This window comes from Muscardinus avellanarius (genome assembly GCF_963383645.1).
Source record: "Muscardinus avellanarius genome assembly, chromosome: 6".
NCBI classification, from domain to species: domain Eukaryota; kingdom Metazoa; phylum Chordata; class Mammalia; order Rodentia; family Gliridae; genus Muscardinus; species Muscardinus avellanarius.
Window position 1 is genome coordinate 74,590,306 of NC_137791.1, and position 19,892 is coordinate 74,610,197.

General features: G+C 38.5%; 1 protein-coding gene across 1 annotated transcript; it reads left to right on the top strand.

Moving 5' to 3' along the window:
• Positions 1–1,619: 1,619 nt before the first annotated feature.
• PAQR3 (progestin and adipoQ receptor family member 3) lies at positions 1,620–19,338 on the top strand (the record flags this gene model as incomplete). The annotated part of the gene is made up of 6 exons (XM_080697112.1): positions 1,620–1,804; positions 4,845–5,007; positions 10,434–10,589; positions 13,503–13,700; positions 15,843–15,933; positions 19,196–19,338. The coding sequence occupies 6 exons, from the start codon at positions 1,620–1,622 to the stop codon at positions 19,336–19,338; spliced, it is 936 nt and encodes a 311-aa protein (XP_080553238.1).
• Between the last annotated feature and the right edge of the window lie 554 nt (positions 19,339–19,892).

A 19,892-nucleotide genomic window follows, 5' to 3' on the forward strand; every position in this document is an offset into this window, starting at 1 on the left:
TTCTCACTTTATATACTTGCTACATTGATTCAATTGTAGACATGGAAATTTCTAGTTCTTTTGATTTTAATTATATTGTAGTCATGAGATAGGATAGAAGATACAAGGACAGGAAAAAAGGAGATATGTAGAACAAACGAGAGTGGCCATGATTTTAAATCTGGATTTAAAGTCCACCTCCACATCTTTTGATCACAAACACTATTAAGTCTCCTATTAGACCCTATCCATGAGCCCATACTCTTCTGACCTGGGCCTAAAATAAAAACAGGTCTGAGAAGGCTTTTGTTCAACAAAATGGTTCCTCAGTGATTTGATTTGTATTTTTAGAATCTGATTACTTCTATGTGTCATACTATCAATCAAACCCTCAATCTTATACCATGTCGTACTGTTCACAAAAGCAGAATAACAAAAACCTCTGGTGGTTGTTGTTGCTTTTTTTCATCAAAAACAAACAAAAAGAAGAATCATCTAGTAGGTAATGATGAACATCTCAAGTCACCAAACAAAAGGCTAAAAAATATTCTCTTAGATCATGGTTCTATATAACAGATTTTACATATATAGATGTGCCTTAAGGTGAAGCTACTGTGTTCCTCTACCGTCTCTGTGTATTTCTTGATTTCCTTTAATAAAAACCAATCTGCACCACACACTGACCGGTCCTTAAATTCTTTTTTGCAAGATGTCCAGGACCTCACAGCCTGCCTTGGGGTTCACCTGCTTTCTGGACCCCCCGGGGGCCCCATCCTGGTAACAGCGCGCTCCCCATTGCCTGCTGCTTGAGCTGAGGCTTGCTTTATGGTTCCGCATGTGGTTGATTTGGGTTTTGCTCCTTGTGTATCAGGCCTCTGCTGTTTCCAACTACCAAGAAATGGTTATAGCTGAGAAAACGTCATAGGTGGTGTTCATGTGTGCGTGCGTGCATTCCTGAGGATTGAATCCAGGGGCATTCTACCTCCGGGTTACACCCTCAGCCCTTTTTATTTTGAAACAAGGTCTTGCTGAGTTGCTGAGGGCCTCACTAAATTGCGGAGGCTGGCCTCGAACTTGCAACCCACCTGTCTCAACCTCCCAAATACTGGGATGACAGGGTTTCGCGGCCATGCGGGGCTCTCAAGGGTCCCTTCCAAGTGTGTGTGATTCCGAGCAAACCAAATCGGTGGTTAATCAGCTGTCATGTTATTCTCCTTTCTGATATCACTTTCCCCCCTCGACATTTCAAAAACGTAGCTACTGCCGCTTATAGTTAAAGACCAGAAAAGGAAGAAACTACTTGTACTGGCCCGCGTGGCCGGGTGCTCCCGCTCGGGCTCCTCCGCCGGCGAGGGCAGTCCCGCGCGCCGCCGCGCGGTGGCGCTGCAGCCGCCGGAGTCGGAGCGCGGCCGGCCGGCCCGGGCGTGGGCGGGGCCGCGCGGCGTGCTGACGTCAGAGAGGGCTGCGACGCCGCCCGGGCCGCGGCGCCGACTGCGGCGCGGGTGAGCGCGAGCGGGGCTGGGCGGCGGCCGGAGCACCTCGCGGCGACCGCGGGCTCCGGGGCGGGGGTCCGGCGGCGAGGCCCCCTCCCCGGGGAGGCGGGCCTGGCGAGCTGCGGGCTGGGGGCGGCGGCGGCCACCATGCATCAGAAGCTGCTGAAGAGCGCGCACTACATCGAGCTGGGCAGCTACCAGTACTGGCCGGTCCTGGTGCCCCGCGGCATCCGCCTGTACACCTACGAGCAGATCCCCGTGTCCCTCAAGGACAACCCCTACATCACCGACGGCTACCGGGCCTACCTGCCCTCCAGGCTGTGCATCAAAAGGTACGGTGCGGCGCCCCGCGCCCGCGGCCCTCGCCGCCCCGGGCTGTCACCTGTCTCCGCCGCCTCGACTCCCCTTCGTCACCGCCGGAATCCTAGATTCACAGACTAATAATGATGATAGTAACAGTAATCGTCATCGCTAGCGCTCCGGTGGCGCTTTGCTGTTTACTGAGCGCTTTTACATCCTTGGTTCCCTTTGGTGCTCATCGGGATGCTTGTTGGAACCGGCTCCCTGACAGCGGCGGAGCCAGTATTTGCCCTGGGTATACCTAAGCTTTGTTCCTCTTTAGAGCAGCCCTGTGGGAATTCAGATGGTTTGGGCCAGCTAAATGCCTGTATAATACGAAACAAGTTCTCATTGCCATGCGTAGTTTAGAAAGCTCTGATTCATTCATTTAGCAAGTATTAGGGAGCCCCTGTTAGGTGCTAGGCGCTGTACCAGAACCTGCAGAAGACAGCAGATGTGGCCCTTATTCTCATGAAGGTACTAAGGTCTGGCCTGGGTGACAGACGTTAAAGAGATAATTGCACCATTACATAATAACCATTGTGGAAAATGCAGTGTAGGTAAAGCTGTGTAGCCAAGAGAGCTGTTATGGGGCACCCAGCCTCCACTAAAAGCACCTTAGAAGAATCTCTAAGAAAGTCATTTCTGTATCACTCTAAACCTTCAAAACCAGACTCGCTTGAAAGCCTGTGTTCAAAAAAAAATTTTTTTTTACTTGCTGTTCTCATTTTTTAAATAGCTTTCTGTTGAAACCCACTGTATGTGCTAAAACATAGAACCCACCACTTCAAGAGAATTAAGAGAGAGACAGATCCATGTCATTTTAGTGGCAAACCCCAGTGTTGAGATGTGGGCTGTTGGCTAGCTCAAGCAGTGACCAGGTCTGATTCTTCATCTTTCCAGTGTGGTCATTCCTCATCCTTATTTCATTTGGTCCTGCCTTGAAAGTGACTCATGGTCACAAGGTGACAGCATTGTGCATCCCTTTAGCATCAGTGGGTGGCCAGCAGGACTTCACTCCTCAGTGCCTCCTCCACATGAGTGAGTATGCAGGAAATCAGAGCTGGGCAGTGCCGGCTGGGCTCTACTATGTGTGGGCTTCCACAAAGATAGATCAAGCTGTGAATTGCCGTGTTTCATACCCATCTAGCAGTAGTCCTCTCTATTCTGGTGTTTACAGCCCAAATGTCATGGAGTAGGAAATGAAGTAGAAAGTATTCAATGTTGAGCTATTGAGTCAAAAGGACTTGAGTATCCAGATCTGCCATTAACAGCCGTGGAACCTGAAGCTAACGTTAATGTTTCTCAGCCTTATTTTTCCCACTTGTAAAAATGAGGGTAATCGAAACATCTGATTCCAGGGGCAGTAAAGATAAGATTATGTTTGTGAAATGCTACACTGAGTCCTGGCACCTAATACGCACTTACCAAAAGGTTGCTGTTAATCATCAGTGATTTTGAACAGATGATGGTGATAGAAATGATTATTGATTTTGAAGCTGACCAGAATATAGAGTATCTAACTTTTCATACAATAAGTATGGATCCTATATTCTCACTAGTTGATCTTTTTCAGGTTCAGCCTTTATTTATTTATTTTAGCTTTTAGCTCTTACTAGTGACTAGAACAGATTTTGGATATGAGCGGAGATTTTTGCATATCCTAACAGTTCTTCTGCCAATAGTTTTAGTCGTAAAGAATATGGAAAAATTTTGTTCAGTTAATCAGGTTATACTCAATTTTACAAAATAAAAGTCAGGAAATAGAGTGTAATATTGATTATCAAAACACCCCCGTGGTTAGATATTTTCTAGAACAACTCTGCATTCCCACCCTAAACTAGATATTTTACAAGATAAAGTTCAAGTTTCATGATACAAGATTCACTTTTTTCTTAATGATCTTTTGATAGTTTGAGATATTGCTGTGCTTATCACTTATAAAAATGGGAAAGTGAGAACCCTGATGATAGTTGCAAATTCATTCGGTTTGAGTTATACATTAATGCCTACTAATAAGGATTTCTGAATCATACAATCAAGATCTTAGTTTAAGCAAAAAAAAAAAAAAAAAAAAAAAAAAAAAAGCAGCGTATTTTGATCTCTCCCTGAAAATCAGATGAGTCCTACCCACATCTGAAGAATGATTTCACAAAATTAAGGAGCTGGAAGGAAGTTGCAGCAGCATCTCAGCTAGCTCCTTTTTTTTTTTTTTTTTTTAATAAGAAACTAAAGCCCAGAAAGCTTAAGTGACTTGCTCATGATGGCAGAACTTATTTGTGGCTAAGGTGCAGAGGGGACAATGAGCCTGTTGACTTCTGGTGGGGACAGTACACAGCCTGTGTTGTCCAGACCAGTGGGTAGTCAATGCCTATATGTATATATGAGTAACTTCATAAAAATTGTTCATAAAAGGGAATTCATGCCACCTGTAAACTAGTTTGGCTTCAGAATATCCACTGCACAGTTCTTCCAGCATGCCTTTTTTTAACCTTTCCAGGGAATCAGTTTGTATATACTCTGCTTTTCTTAAGTTAATTCAACTTTGTCTTTGTATTTAATTAATTCTTAGGAGGGTATTTTAAGTTTGTGACTAACCACACACTGAGCAGTTTCCAGATACCCAATTATTCAAAGAATTTTAGCCAACATCCAGTTTTTCTACACATTCATTTCTATAGACATTAGTTGAATAATATGAGCAAGGCGCTCTGTTTAGAAAGTGGTATCCTATGATCTACCTGAGGATGAGATGGAATTTACATGTAAATAACTCGAACAGAAGGAAGAAAATGAAAGTATGCTAAAAGAGTTAAGTGCCCATAAAAAGCTCTAGGATCTCAGGGTTAGTGAAAATGAGGGTAAACGTTAAAAATTAAACAAATCAAATTATATATCAGATTTAGAAGGGCTTAGATAGAGTTAAGGCCTTAAAGTAACAAGTATTAGGTAACTTCCCAAAATTGTCCCTAACCACTGAATGCTGACAGTGAGCCACTATTAATCTGAGCTGCATGTGTCTTTCCTTTCCAGTTTGTTTATTTTATCTAATGAGACGGTAAACATCTGGAGTCACTTGCTGGGTTTCTTTCTCTTCTTCACCCTGGGAATATATGACATGACGTCTGTATTACCTTCGGCAAGTGCGTCCAGAGAAGATTTTGTAATTTGTTCTATTTGTCTTTTCTGCTTCCAGGTAAGTCATTTCACAAACAGTTATTGGTAAAGAGAACTGTCATCTGGCAGCCTGAGCATGTGACTCACCACTTTCTTTAAAGAATCTGCCCAAATGGCATATGAGACAGCTTATTTGCTTTCATAAACCCTTAGACCCTCTGCTTTTATCATGTAGATAGGTGTATATTTGAAATTCACTACATTTCAAAGATTGAAAAAAAAATGTTTCTTTCCTTTTCTCAGAAATCTCTGCTTTAAGATTGATATTAAAATATCAGTGTTGAGTCATATTCTTTTATCTCACTGTGTCTACTTAATCTTCCCTGTTTTTGGAGATTTCTTGTCATTTTCCTATTTATAATATCTATGTGGTTTTTGTATTATTTTCATACTGCCTTTATTTTACTCTTGATTTGCTATTACTTTCATATTTAATTTCCTTTGATCTTTTTACACTTGCATGGTTTCAAATACTTTCAGTTTCTGTCCTTCTTTACCTTTTTTTCTTTTTCTTTTTTTTTTTTTTTTTTTTGGTACTAGGGATTGAATTCAGGGACAGTCTATCTCTGAGCCACACCCCCAGCCCTTTTTTCTTTTTTTATTTTGAAACAGGATCCTGCTAGGTTGATGAGAGTCTCACTACTTGCTGAAGCTGTCCTCGAACCTGCAATCCTGTCTCAGCCTCCCAAGTACTGGGATTACAGACATGTGCTACCATGCCCAGTGGCTTCTCTACCTCTTGTGTTAGTTTCATTGTACTTACATTTTTCTCATGGATGTGTAAAAATGCATCTAGAAGTTGCATTTAATAGTTTTTCAAACATAATTTTAAAGCAAATAAAAATGGGACATAATCTTTTTGACATTTAAAAAATTTGAAAATGTAGATAGTATAGAAAAATATAAAAAGAAAAAAGAAAAGCTATCATACCCTTCCCTCTGACAAACACAGAGCGGCACTCCTGCAGTTCGCCTGCTGCTGCTCAGTTTGAGAGGTGAACCTATAAATTAACACACAGATGTTGTTTTTATTGTATATCATTATATTTCAGACTCTCGTGACCCTAAAAGACCAAGAAACTCATCAGAAACTTCTTTACCTTTTGTAATTCCAGTTTCTTGAATAAAATTTTAAATTTCTTTAAGGAGAATACTCAGTAGTTTTGCATTATTATAAATTTATTTTTTTCTTGAATATTTTATACTCTTTGTGAGATTTAGTTTTTGTCCTAATTAGATCCACAGTATCTCTTAGAAGCCTTTTCAGTTAGTCATGGAAATTATATCTTGATAATTACTTTTTTGATGTATGTTTACACTAAGATGCTCTTAATTATTAATAAGTAAAAATGAGTTTGTGTTCTAATATTAGTTGTTTGGATGTCATCTACTTTGAGAATCCCATTTTCCCTCTACCCCTAGACCTGTCCCTTAACTTTTTACCACTTGCCACAGTTGATGTTAATTCAAAGAATACATATTAATTTCCATTTTGGCTTAAGAAAACCATATAGTATAAAACTAAAAGGATTAAATAATTATAACAACTGGCCATGAAGAAACAGACCCAAAGTGTTAACATGACTTCTCCAGGATTATTGGCTGGACAATAAAATCTTTTTCCCCTAAAAGCTAGTACAGGAATTTTCCTACTACATGCTATACAACCTGCTAAAGACAAATGAACACATCTTTCCTACTTAAAAGGGTACCTTTTTTCTTTTTGTTCTTAAGAAATAACCTGAGTATTCATCTGAGTTTTTCAAATTGTTAGGGTCAGCGGGCAGCATAGAAAATCATAAATATGTTCATTAATATTGGCTAACAAATATTTAACTTTTTTGTGTGTGTGTGGTACTTGGGATATAACCCAGGGGCCTTCTACCTCCAGGCTACACTCCCAGACCTATTTTATATTTTATTTGGAAACAGGGTCTCTTAAACCGGCTGAGGTGGGCTTCGAACCTGTGAGATCCTCCTGTCTCAGACTCCCAAGTATAGGGATTACAAGCGTGCACCACCACACCCGGCTAATATTTAACTTTTAAAAGATATAACATTTGCCCCCCACAAGTGCTAGGTATATTCTTTCTTTTCTCTTTTTCTTTTTTTTTCCCTGCAAGCAGAATATATTCTGAAAAGTAGAATGTAATTTAGGGCTGTGAGCCTTTTCATGGGTTCAAAATACTTCTTATTTTGGAGAAGAGTAAAATTTGAGAATGTCTTTCCCCAAATTCAATTTGTTTATATTCAGTTCAGCAAATATTCCGAGTGCCTCCTTTATACTTCCAGGCTGTATGCTAGGTACCAGTAATAAGATACTAAGCAGAACCAAATGTATCATAAAGATCAAGTCACCCCTGTAAGAGGGCAGAGGAGAGACGCAGGAAATTTAAACTTCTAAAAGCCCAGAAGCAAAAGACAGCTTAGCACTTCATGGACTTGCTGATGTTAGTCTTTTCATTTGAATCCTAGGAGAATGGAGAAAGATAAGGCTGGAAAGATAGGCTGGGGCCAGATCATGAGATGTATCTTGCTATAAATGAATTTAGATATGGGATATAATACTGTAATTATCTGCTTGCTTTGGTGGAGTGTGATATTCCATGCAAAGAAACATTCCATTATAACAGAAATATATTTTTTGCTAGATTTTTCCCCCTCTTTTAAGGAACTCTAACAATTACACATTCCTTTTTAAACAGGACATACTAAATATAGGATAGCTTTTTAAGAACATGGGACTCTGCCGGGCATGGTTGTGCACGCTTGTAATCCCTGTGCTTGAGAGGTGGAGACAGGAGGATCATACTGGTTCGGAGCCAGCCTCGCTGGCTTAAGAGACCCTGTTTCAAAATAAAAAAATATAAAATTGGTCTGGGAGTGTAGCCCGGAGGTAGAAAAAAAAAAAAAAGAACATGGGACTCTGTCAACCTAATTTCCCTTTTCCCCTTGATGTATAATTTTTCTCTTTCCTCTTTTACTTTTCTTTTCATAATGAAATAGGTTTTATTATTATTTTTCTTATTACTGTAAGTATTTTATATACCCATGTAGAAATCTGAGCGAGTAAAAACATTTATGGAAGAAACTAAGAGTAACATTTGGGTTAAAGTTCATCTATACAGTATGTGAGCATGGCTACTTCACACTTGCCTACCTCCTTGCTCAGCTACCTGTCTACTTACTTCCACACCAGGATCATCTCTGTTTGCTATTTTGTGACTGGCTTTTGTATCATTCAACACCTTGACCATGAGATCTTTTCCTGTAAGTGAAGAAACATACCATGATAACTCTCCAGATTTATGGCACTTAGCCACAAGGATAATCTTAGAAAACCGCCAGCTTATTAGAGTTATGCTTAATTAGAGCAGTCAACTTTGGTAAATTAGTAGCCCAAAAGCCACAAGACCAATAAGGATTTTGGACAATGGATAAAGAAATGAAGTTGTGACTTAGTACATTGTTATTGAATATTGACATTGAGTCTATGAAAACTAATTAGGTTTGTTTAATGAACAGAATATAAAAATAGTTGCATGTCCATTTTACTGCCTTAACAGTTGCTTGCAAAATATTTATTAATTGGATTTGATAAAGTTTGTTTTATTTTCTCTACCCCCATTGTCATTGGCTTAATATAAGCTCGTGGCATTGCTCCCCAAAGCAATTTCTGTGACCTCCCACCTCAGCCCATCTAGTCCACTTAAAATCTTCAGTAGAATCAACTTGACCCATATTTGAAGTTAATGTGTAGAATTTGTTATATTTATGACATGATATTCTCATGGTTCTGTATTTTCCATTTTTCTACTTCATAGACTTCCCCCACCAATATCTTCTTTTATGTCCCTTTATTAGCTTTTTTATTGCTGTGACCAAAATACCCGACCATAACAACAAGTGTAGGAAGGGTTTATTGGCTCACAGTTTCAGAGGTTCAGTTCTTAGTTGGCTGGTTCCAAGACAGAAACCACAGTGTTAGGGTATGTGATGGAGAAAAGCCACACTCAGTTCATGGTGGTCAGAAGTAGAACAAAGAGAGGACTAGGGACATATGTAGTCCTCAAGGCCATACCCCTGTGACTTTCCTCCTCCAGCCATGCCCTTCCGCTGAACCTTGCTCTCTGCTTTCAACATATGAGGCTTTGGGGGAACCCTCCATGTCCAAACCGTGTCAGTTTCTGGTGAATGTCAGCCAGACCTTAGGATCCACCACATGTGACATCCCTTCAGTGGTGCTCTTTTCCTCCCACCCTTCTACCCCCAGATGCACAAATACCCTTTAGAGCCAGTACCCTCCCTCCTTAATTTTATAAGTGTGCTTTGACTTTTTCTATATGACTTCTTACAGCACAATTTGCTTGCTTGTTTCCCAAAATTCTCTTTGAGAATAGAGGTTTCATCTTTATATCCCCCTCTGCCTGACACACAGCAAGTACTTGATAGCTAAAGAGAGTTCTGCTGTAGAAACCTTATCAGGCTTCAAAGTAGCAGACTGAATCAGATTAGCTTTCTGTCAATTTGGTAACTAGAGATAATCAGCAAGCCATTGTTTTCTTTGCAGACAGTAAAGCCATGTTTATCATAGAACTTAAAACTAAATTCTACACAGTATCTCATATGGTCTTGAAAAGTCTTGAGTGAAAAAAGCAAAGTACAGAACAATGTATAGTGTGAGTCTATTTAATTAATTTTAAAGAATATATATTATGTATGTGCAGACTTCTGTATCACAGGTTTTTGATATATGCATTGAGCATATCTTCAAGGACACATAACTATCAATGACTACTTCTGAGGAGTATATTGAGGTAGGAAAGTGTAAGAAGGGGCTTATACGTTTTTTTATATCACACAGTTCTATATTCTTTGATTTTCTAAGAACATGGATTACTTCTTTAGTTAACACTTTTTTTTTTTTTTTTGGTGGTACTGTGGTTTCTGGAAACCCTTCTCCGGGCTACACTCCCAGACCTATTTTTTATATTTTTATTTGGAAAGAGGGTCTCTTAAACAATCAAGGGGCTTCGAACCTGCACGATCCTCCTGTCTCTGCCTCCCAAGTGCAGGGATTACAAGCATGCGCCACCACACCTGGCAAGTTAGCAGATTTTTAAAGTAAACCTATTGATATTTTAAAAATATTTTATACTGTGAAATTTTTCTATTTCTGTTATTCACTTATAATTTTATATTATAAAATAGCTATCATTTTAATGTCCTTTTTTGTAATTGTTATCCCCATTTTACCCACAAGAGAATTGAAGATTAGAGAAATGGCATGGCTCGCCTTACTGTAAGGCAGAGAACTAGAATCCAAAACAAGGTGTGTGTGACTCGAAAGCCTTCACTCTTAACCTCTTCCCTGAAAATCATGCATGAGTTGTTTTAATTTCTTTTTATTTTACTTTTTAAAATATTTCTCTCTATTTTATGTAGGTCTGTATGCTTTGCTCTGTGGGCTATCATCTTTTTTCCTGCCATCGATCAGAGAAAACCTATCGAAGATGGATGGCATTAGATTATGCCGGAATATCTATTGGAATACTCGGCTGTTATGTCTCTGGAGTATTCTACGCATTTTATTGTAATAATGTAAGTAGGTTAAAACATTTCACATTCTACCTTTTATATAGATGTTAGGTTTTCTCGCAATGGTTTCTTTCGATTTCTGAAAAAGTTACATTATTAGTTCACAGAAAACAAGAGTCTTGGGTAGGCATAACTTTACTTTCCAAAATGTTTCTTTGATCCCTAACATCTACTATCAGTTCCATACTTATTTTACTCACTTTCCGTTGAAAATAATATGTAAAACAATTTCTGAAGCTTAGTTTAGACATTGAATTCTTAATGTTTCTACTAAATTCCTATGGCAGCATGGGTCCTCAGATAAGCACATTTGCATACTTTTTTCTTGGTGCTGGGATTGAAGCTAGGGGCATTCTGCCTCTGAGCCACCCCCCTAGTGCTTTTTATTTTTTATTTTGAAACAGTCACTAGGTTGCTGAGGCTCGCCTCAAACTTCAACCCTCCTGTCTCTGCCTCCCAAGTACTGGGATTACAGATAAACACCAACACATCCCGCTCCTCATGTTTTATTTTTATGTTTATAGAACTGAAGGTAAATAAAGTTAGCATTTGATAAAAGTTGGGTATCACTTTCTGTTTCCCTTCTTATTCTCAGTGGGAAAAAATAAACACATTTCTGAATGTACATTGTCCCATATTCTTCTGTAAGAAACATGTTTTTATTTTCTCAGGTTTTTTTTTTTTTTTTTTTTTTTTTTTTGGTGGTCCTGGGGTTCCTGGAAACCTTTCTACCCCCAGGCTATACTCCCAGACCTATTTTATATTTTATATGGAAACAGGGTCTCTTAAGCCAGCAAGGCTGGCTTCAAACTTGCGTGATCCTCCTGTCTCTGCCTCCCAAGCGCAGGGATTACAAGCGAGTGCCACCACGCCCTGGTTATTTTCTCAGCTTTATAGTTGATAGGAGACAGAGAGACAGACCAGATAGGTGATGAGTATCTATAACAAATTAAAATAGGTTTGTTCCAAGATTTGAAACAACAAATCTGCTTTGTGTCTCGGAGGTCAGCTTTTGCTTCCTGCAAAATAACATTTGCAAAGCTGATCGGATATTCTGCCACTTGACCTAAGAATGTTGTTCAATTAAACCTTAACAAATAAAACCTCAGAACTCATCACTAGCCAGAAAGTAAACTGATCCATGGGCTCAGTACATCTCAAGCTCCCCTACTCAGAAAATCCCCATTGATCCTGCTCTCTTTCCCTCCCACTCTCCTACCTTCCATACTCTTTGATATTTTTCTTTTTTTCTGTTTACTTAAATCCTTTTCACAGAAATAGAGCCTGTCCTGTCCAATCCTCTAGACCCTATTTAGCAGGTAATCTAAGCTACAGTCTCCAACCATGGCTTATTGAGAAGATTGACTGTAGCACAGGATTCCTCTGTTTGGGATTTTTTTATTAGAACCCTGTTTCTACATGATGACAGAGGAAATTATCAATATATATCTGGCATATAAAGCCAGCAGATGGAAAAAGTATAAATTGGGTTTGACTATGGTAAGAGAATTATTAATTGTTTCCAATTAAATGTGAGCTGTGCACAAGGGGTATAGCACAGTGCATGAGACCCTGGATTCAATCCCCAGAACCATCAAAAAAGAAGAAAAAAAGTCCTTTAAATGTAAGCTTATTTGTTGTTTTTGGTCTTATTTGCTTTGGAATATAAGATATAAGTAAATAAATGTACAATTAGCCTTGTAAATTGTTTTACTAGTAAATTCTGTTCATGTCTGCCCAGTTTTCATAACTTAATTGATTTTTGCATGACTGTACATCTTTTAAACAATCTCATAAGAAAAATGCTTATCATCAAGAACTTGTAAGCGCAAGAATGCAGTATTTGAATTGTTGCTTATCTTATTCTGTATTTCTCAGAACTGTTTTCTGCTTAACTTTTTCTAGACATCAGAGTGGGACACACTAGAAAAACTAGAAAAAGAGAAGGAAACTACTAGAGCTAATAGAGTCCATGGTCATATAAAGAAAAACATTGCTCATTCTGTGTTTTCTAATAATTCTCATATATTCAGTTGTTTTAATGGCCCTTTATAGTAAGTCAGTTTGGAAAATGACCTTGTCGTCCCATTCTTAAAGAACTTCGCGATTCACCAGTGCCAACATGATAAAGCTCAGAAAGTATGACCTAACCTTGTTTGCCTTTCAGCCTCCCTTCTCCAAGCTCCCTGATGCATCTGCTGCTGCTTTTCCTCGAGACCTCCATCTAACCACACAATCTGACCTACTCCTCAAGACCTAGCTTAGATATTACCTCCTTTGTGAGGCACCAGTTTCCTAAATAACATTTATTATTCTCTCTTCAGTGGTTAACAATTCAGTTGTTCCTAACTCAGGTGCAATACTTACCATTAGATTATGGTCATACGTTTACATGTCTGTCTATGAGCTCACCCAGTGTCAGAGTCCACGTCATAGTCGGCTTTGTTTCTTCAGGACTTTAACCGTACCTGACATGTAATAGGTACACAGGAAGTTCTATTTTATTTTTGTGGACTGGGGATGGAACCCAGGGGCTTTTCTACCTCCAGGCTATACTCCCAGACCTATTTTATACTTTATTTGGAAACAGGGTCTCACTAAGTTGCTGAGAGCCTCACTAAGTAGCTGAGGCTGGCTTTGAACCTGTGGGATCCTCCTGTCTCTGCCTCCCACGCACTGGGATTACAAGCGTGCGCCACCACGCCTGGCCAGGAAGTGCTTTTGTAGGAATAAATGGAGTCTTTTTACCAGATAAGAAACTTAATAGTTATATGAAATAGGCACTTTTTAAAGAAAGTAAATAATACTGTTTGGAAGTGAGGATATCATGTAGTTTGGAGTGTGTAAGGTAAAAGCCAAAATTATTTTCCCTTCTTGTTAATATCAGAATTATAATTTGATTTCTGTTCACTCCAGTACTGGCGCCAGGTGTACTTGATCACAGTGCTTGCCATGATCCTGGCAGTGTTCTTTGCGCAGATTCATCCCAATTACCTCACACAGCAATGGCAGAGGCTCCGTTCTATCATCTTTTGTTCTGTTTCGGGATATGGAGTGATCCCCACTCTTCATTGGGTTTGGCTCAATGGAGGAATCGGTGCCCCTATTGTACAGGTATGTTGACTGTAATCAATATTTTTTATTTTTTATTTAAATTTTACTTATTTTAGGTAGAGTAGAAGAATCAGGCCACGTAATTGAGTTTGTGTCATTTGGAAGCATAATTTAAATTGCATACTGATACTTAATTTTCACAGCTATCTAAGGTACATTTCAAAAGTAGACATAAAGTCTGCCTGGTGTCTTTTCCTGAGTGTCTTTCTGGAAAATAACATTTTTCATTCTCTTTCCCTTATCCTTACCATGTAAATACCCAAGTCCTTATCTGTGGAGAACTTCAGAGTTTTTAGCTTTGTGTGCTAGGTCAGTGATGATGCCAATGATAACCAAAATAGAGAAGTAGGAGTAGTTGGTTTTTTGGGGATTTTTTTTTTTGTCTGCGGGTGGAGGGGTGGCGTGGAGAAGGATTTTTGTTGGACCTGTTGAATTTGGGCTTGTAAGATAGTTGAATTTGAGTTGCCTGTGAGATGTAAAGGTAGAAATAAGCCCTGGAATTTAGGCTAGAGTTGGGAATCATTATCCTATTGGTAGCTGGAGCCAGGGAAACATGGATAGTATCTTATGAAACAAACTAATAAAGTCAGCTATTGTGAGAGAACTGTTGATATTCACTGTGCTCCATTTCTCTGGGTTGCTTCCTGCAGCATGAGAGCAAGGCTTAGATTATTGCAATACAGTTCAGATACGCATGATAAAATCCTCAGTGGGAACTCAGTATTCTAGAGAAGAGGATGAGAAATAAAAAAAATAGGACATACATTTTTGGAAACACTCCTAAAAATGCTAAGTATATGCTAGAGAGTAAACTTGAAAAAATTTTAATATAAGTAAATATGCTAAGAAAGCTGGCAGGAGTCACATACACTTATTGCATGGGGCCTTTGGAATGTGGGACTTTAAAGGGGCTTGTTATTAGTGGATATTAGTAGAAAAGGTTTATATTCAGCAGCATGATGGAAAGCAGTTGGGTATACCACTGAAAATAAAAAGTTCTGTAACCGAATTGAACGATTGGAATCTGGCTCATTCGAGGACAGGGTGATGCTTCCTGTATCACATTGGGAAACTGAGAGAGACGGGAGACATTAGTGATGAGGGTGTAAGTAATCCTGCTGCCAGAGAAAACATTTTTCTGAAAATTTTTATTTCCCTGAGAATAAAGAAAATAAAGGGGAAACTGACACCCTAAATTTAGTTCTAACCAGAAATTAATAACTGGCTGTTGATACAGAAATGAGTAAAATCTTCTTTTAAGCTTAATATGACAAAGAAAAAGAACAAGAACTATTCAACAAGTGGATTTTAGAGAAATTTTATAAAGGAAGATACTCCCATGCATAGAAATCTTAAAATACACATAAGACATAGGAAGAGAGTGCTTCTCAAAGGTGGAATTCTAATATGATTATAGATTATTCTGAGGAAACCAAAGGAAATTTTCAGAGAAATTCTCTAACAAAATAAAATTTTTAAGAGATGAAAGAAAAGTTCCAGAAGAGCTAATCCCTGAGGTGGGGTAAAGTCATTTTCCAGGATGTTTGAGAAATCTGAGATATCTAAGACTTAAAGAAGACTATGGTAATTCTCATATATTTAAAGAGGAAAAATAAATAATTTGTCTTTATAAGTGGATTTTAATAAATTTAGAACCAGAATTAGGAATAATATAAGTTACAGCTGGATGATTTTCTCAGGGCCAGGAAAATTCCTAACAGAGTATCTACAGTGTGATAGAGCATTTCATATCATAGTAGTGTTCAAAAGGACCATTTTTGTGGGATATTGGAAGATTTTTTTCTTGGACAAACTGTTTAGATAGTTTCCAGTCATAAGTCTCTAGTCTTTAGTTTCTTGACTTACTCAGCTGGTAGCTGTCCTTACATGCACTCCACATTTATATTCACACTGTAGAAGAGTTGGAAACACCCAGGCCCTTCAGCAGTTCTAAAGCCATAGTTCCTTGAGGGCATCCACTGTGCTCCATTTCTCTGGGTTGCTTCCTGCAGCATGAGAGCAAGGCTTAGGTTATTGCAGTACACCTCAGATTTAACAATCTTGAACTCCTGATATGCTTAGAATACATTAAGAATTCATTAAAGTAGGAAGATCTGTGAAAAAACCTGTTTTACTTTTCAGGATTTTGCACCCCGTGTAATTGTGATGTATGTGATTGCTCTGCTTGCATTCTTATTCTACATCTCTAAAGTTCCAGAACGGTACTTCCCAGGTAGGTGTCTCTTTCAACAGTGATTTTGTAGTTTTGCTCTAAGTATATGCTTGAAGTAAAGTGCTTCCGAAAATAAAAACTTAGGTTTATTTTTTTTTAATTTTGGTTACAGAATGATTCTTCTTTTCCCAAATGTCATCTAAAACTTTAACTTTCAAACAGATTTCACAGACTTTTCCTTTTATCCTCACAGTATCAGCTAAATGCGGTATGTGGGGCAGGGGGCACAACACAGTATTTCCCCCTTATCTGCAGTTTTTATTTTCAGATTCCTGGCACCTAGTTCTAAGAAGAAAATAATAAAATCAGAGTCTTATATCCTCAGGACAGTCACCAGTCACTTAAAAGATTTTTCTAGTCTCAGTCCAGAGGGGGAAAAATTCTGATGCAAAATAACTAAGATAATACTAGTTGGATTTGTTTCAGAACTGTAGCTCAAGTCTGCTTGGATTTAAATGCCCATCAGACACTCACCAGCTGTAGGAGCTGGTAAGTTACATTCCCTCAGTTCCATCTGTGTCATTTGAAACAGAGGGTAGTACTTTCTCTCCTGGGGTTAGATGGGAGGATTAGGTGAGAAAATCAGTAGCCCATTTCCTAAATACTCAATAAATGTTAGCAATCATTTTTATAATGCTGTCCCTCAATTTGGTCTTAAAAGTGAAATATAAGGTTTAGTAAAGGGCACAATGATGCAAATCCAAGTAAAAGTTGAGCTTTACTCAGAAACAGCATTTAGAGTACATAAAACTATGAGTTTTCAGTTTGGAGGACTCAGAATCAGGAAGCAGTTCAAATCCAAACTGCAAACTTGTTCCCCTTTCTTCATGGAATCACTTCTACAGTGAATTAGAGATGGGATTGAGTCATCCATCGCGTTTTGAAAAAGGAGAATGGATGGAAACCCTCCCTTTTGAGTGGATCCACCTCAGATCCCCAGACATCCTCTGTATATTTGGTTTTTCACCACTGCACCTTAAATAAAAGATTGAAAATGCAAAGAAGATCCTGAGTGAGTAAACATGAGGCTGGGGACATCACTCGGGCGTGCCACTGAGTTGAAGATCACTCATCTTCCATGCAGGGCCAGAATTTTTCTCAGAAAAAATTTCTGGTAAAATACATTTTAGTTTTTTTTAAATAATTCCTTTTAAAATGCTGTTTCTTCTTCATCACAGACAAGTAGAAAATTGAACCATGAAAAATTTTTATATATTTATGACCATAGTTTGTTTAGGCTCTAAAATATTCAGATCAAGGGTTAAGAATTGCCTAATAAAAGCCAGGCATGGTGGCACACCCTTGAAATCTTAGTAGTTTGGAAGTTGAGACAGGAGGATTGCAGGTTTGCAGCTAGGCTTAGCAACTTTGTGAGACGCTGTTTCAAAAAAATAAAAGGATAAAATAGGGCTGGGCATATAGCGCAGAGGTAGAATAGCCCTGGGTTCGATCCCTGGTACCCCACCACCACAGACACAAATTGCTTAATATATAAGACACCTACAAAGGATCAAATGTGGAGTTGGGTGTGGTGGCGCATCCTTGTAATCCCAGTACTTGGGAGGCTGAGACAGGAAGATCATGGTTCTCAGCCAGCCTCAGCTACTAAGTGAGGCCCTTTGCAACTCAGTGAAAACCTGTTTCAAAATAAAGAATGAAAACCCAGGCATGGTGGCGCATGCTTGTAATCCCAGTATTCAGGAGGCAGAGACTGGAGGATCGCAGTTTGCGGACAGCCTCAGCTAGCTACTTAGGCTCTTCAATTCAGTGAGACCCTCTTTCAGAAATAAAAAGATGAGGCTGAGACCAGAGGATCACGGTTTACAGACAGCCTCAGCTACTTAGGCCCTCCACAACTTAGTGAGACCCTGTTTCAAAATTAAAAAAAAAGGGTAGGGGGTATAGCTCAGGGGTTGAATGCCCCTGGTTCCATCCCCAGACCCATAAAAAAATTTAAAAAATTTAAAAATAAAATAGTCTAAAAACTAGGGCTAGGGGCGTGGCTCAGAGGTACAATGCCTCTGGGTTCCATCCCCAGTACTGCAAAAATATATAAAGAAAAAAAGAATGAAAAATAGGGTTGAGGTAGAAAGCCCCTGGGTTTCATCCTCAGTACTGCAAAAAAAAAAAAAAAAAAAAAAAACAATAAAAACCAACCAAGCAAACAAAAAAACAAATGTATACGTTTCCTCCAAGACAAGTTTGACATAAAATGTGCACCTTGTGAATTTGTATTGAGTGCAGGTACATGAGAGCAGTGGAGATGTGGAAATCATAAGAACTGAAGTCTTCACAGTTGAGAGTGGCCATCTCAAATATTTGAGGATAAATGTCTTTTCTCATGGATGTGAGAAGCATGGGCCATATGAATACAGACAATGAATACTGATTTGAAAAAGAATCAAACCTAAAGAATAAATTCAGCTCACATTAAGTTGTATAAAATACATAAACACCACAGTGGGTGATGAGTCCAAAGATATCATGGATAGAACTGAGTAGATCTTGCATACTAGTATTACAAAATACTTTGTTTTATTTATAATAATCCTCTGTATTTTGATCTTTAAAAATGGGACTGTAGGCTTCACTAGGAGTCAAGGAGTTCATGGCATCAAAAAGAGAGCTAAGAACCAATATGGAAAAAATGCTATTGACTTAAACTTTAATATCTATATTCTGTACTGTTATTCTTGAGAAGAAGAGAGGAGACAAGGTTATAAAATATTTACATTATACAACCATAGAAGCACTATGAGTAAGAAAAAGTTAATACTTAAGTTGTTAAGGTTGTATATTTTGTTATTTACTAATATCAAGAAGTTTCCCATGGGTTAATTATGTAATCTCCTTGGAATTTAACCAAAAAAGGTAAATTGTTCTCTGAAATTATGTAAGCACTAATCAATCTTAAGCCATTACTAATTATAGAATTCTTTAGGTACTCCATCAGCCAGAGAGCATAAGATTCAGGTCCGAGATTTCTCTCTACATGTCTGCATAAAATAAAAAGTGCTTTGAGCAGGTTCACATTTAAATACAGGAGTGTTTCTGCAAACACAAGATGCATATCTAAATTATTCCCCAGTTGGTAATACTAGTTTCTTTGGTCTCTCTCCTGTAATGTCATTCCTTATTCCACCAGGTATCAATTGAGACCTGAGAGGCAAAAAGTCAAATTCCAAGGCTGGAGATTAGAAATGTATTTTTATTTTAATAGCAAAGCAGTACAATGAATATTAACTTCTGTTTTTCCTTACAGGTCAACTAAACTACCTCGGATCTAGCCACCAAATATGGCATGTCCTTGCAGTAGTGATGTTATATTGGTGGCATCAGTCAACAGTGTATGTCATGCAGTACAGACATAGCAAGCCTTGTCCTGACTATGTTTCACATTTGTGAATTCAGGTATGGGCACCTGGTGAATTCTGTTGTTAAGCAATATAAAACGGGGAGTTGTACACCCCACTATTTCTAAAGTTTCCATTAGTTCTTCCTTTTTCCTAATGTAATGCTTTATAAAAACAGAATATACTAGGAGATCTCTAGTAATAATTCCTTTACAGACCCTTCAGACTACTAATTTGCCACTTGTCCAGAAAGTGAAAATTAGTTGACGATCTTAAGAAACATCTGAACAGTAACAATACATGTGAAATCAGTTTAGAAATAGGATTCATTTTACTTAACACCAGCTTAATTTCCTTAGAAAGGGCTCCTCTCCATTTGAAATAGTCATCCTGCATGATTAAGAAAAGATCTTTCCATTACATTATCACATTTAAGTGCCTAATAAAGGAGAGGTTGTTACTGTCTGTGTGTAATACAAGCTAAGAGTAGTTTTGAATAATCCCAGCCCTTAAGTACATGTTCGTGAGGAACTGGCACTTAAGATATTATTTCCTTTAGCTATGAGTTCTCTCCTTCAGAACACTGGGTTTTTTAGTTTGTCACAA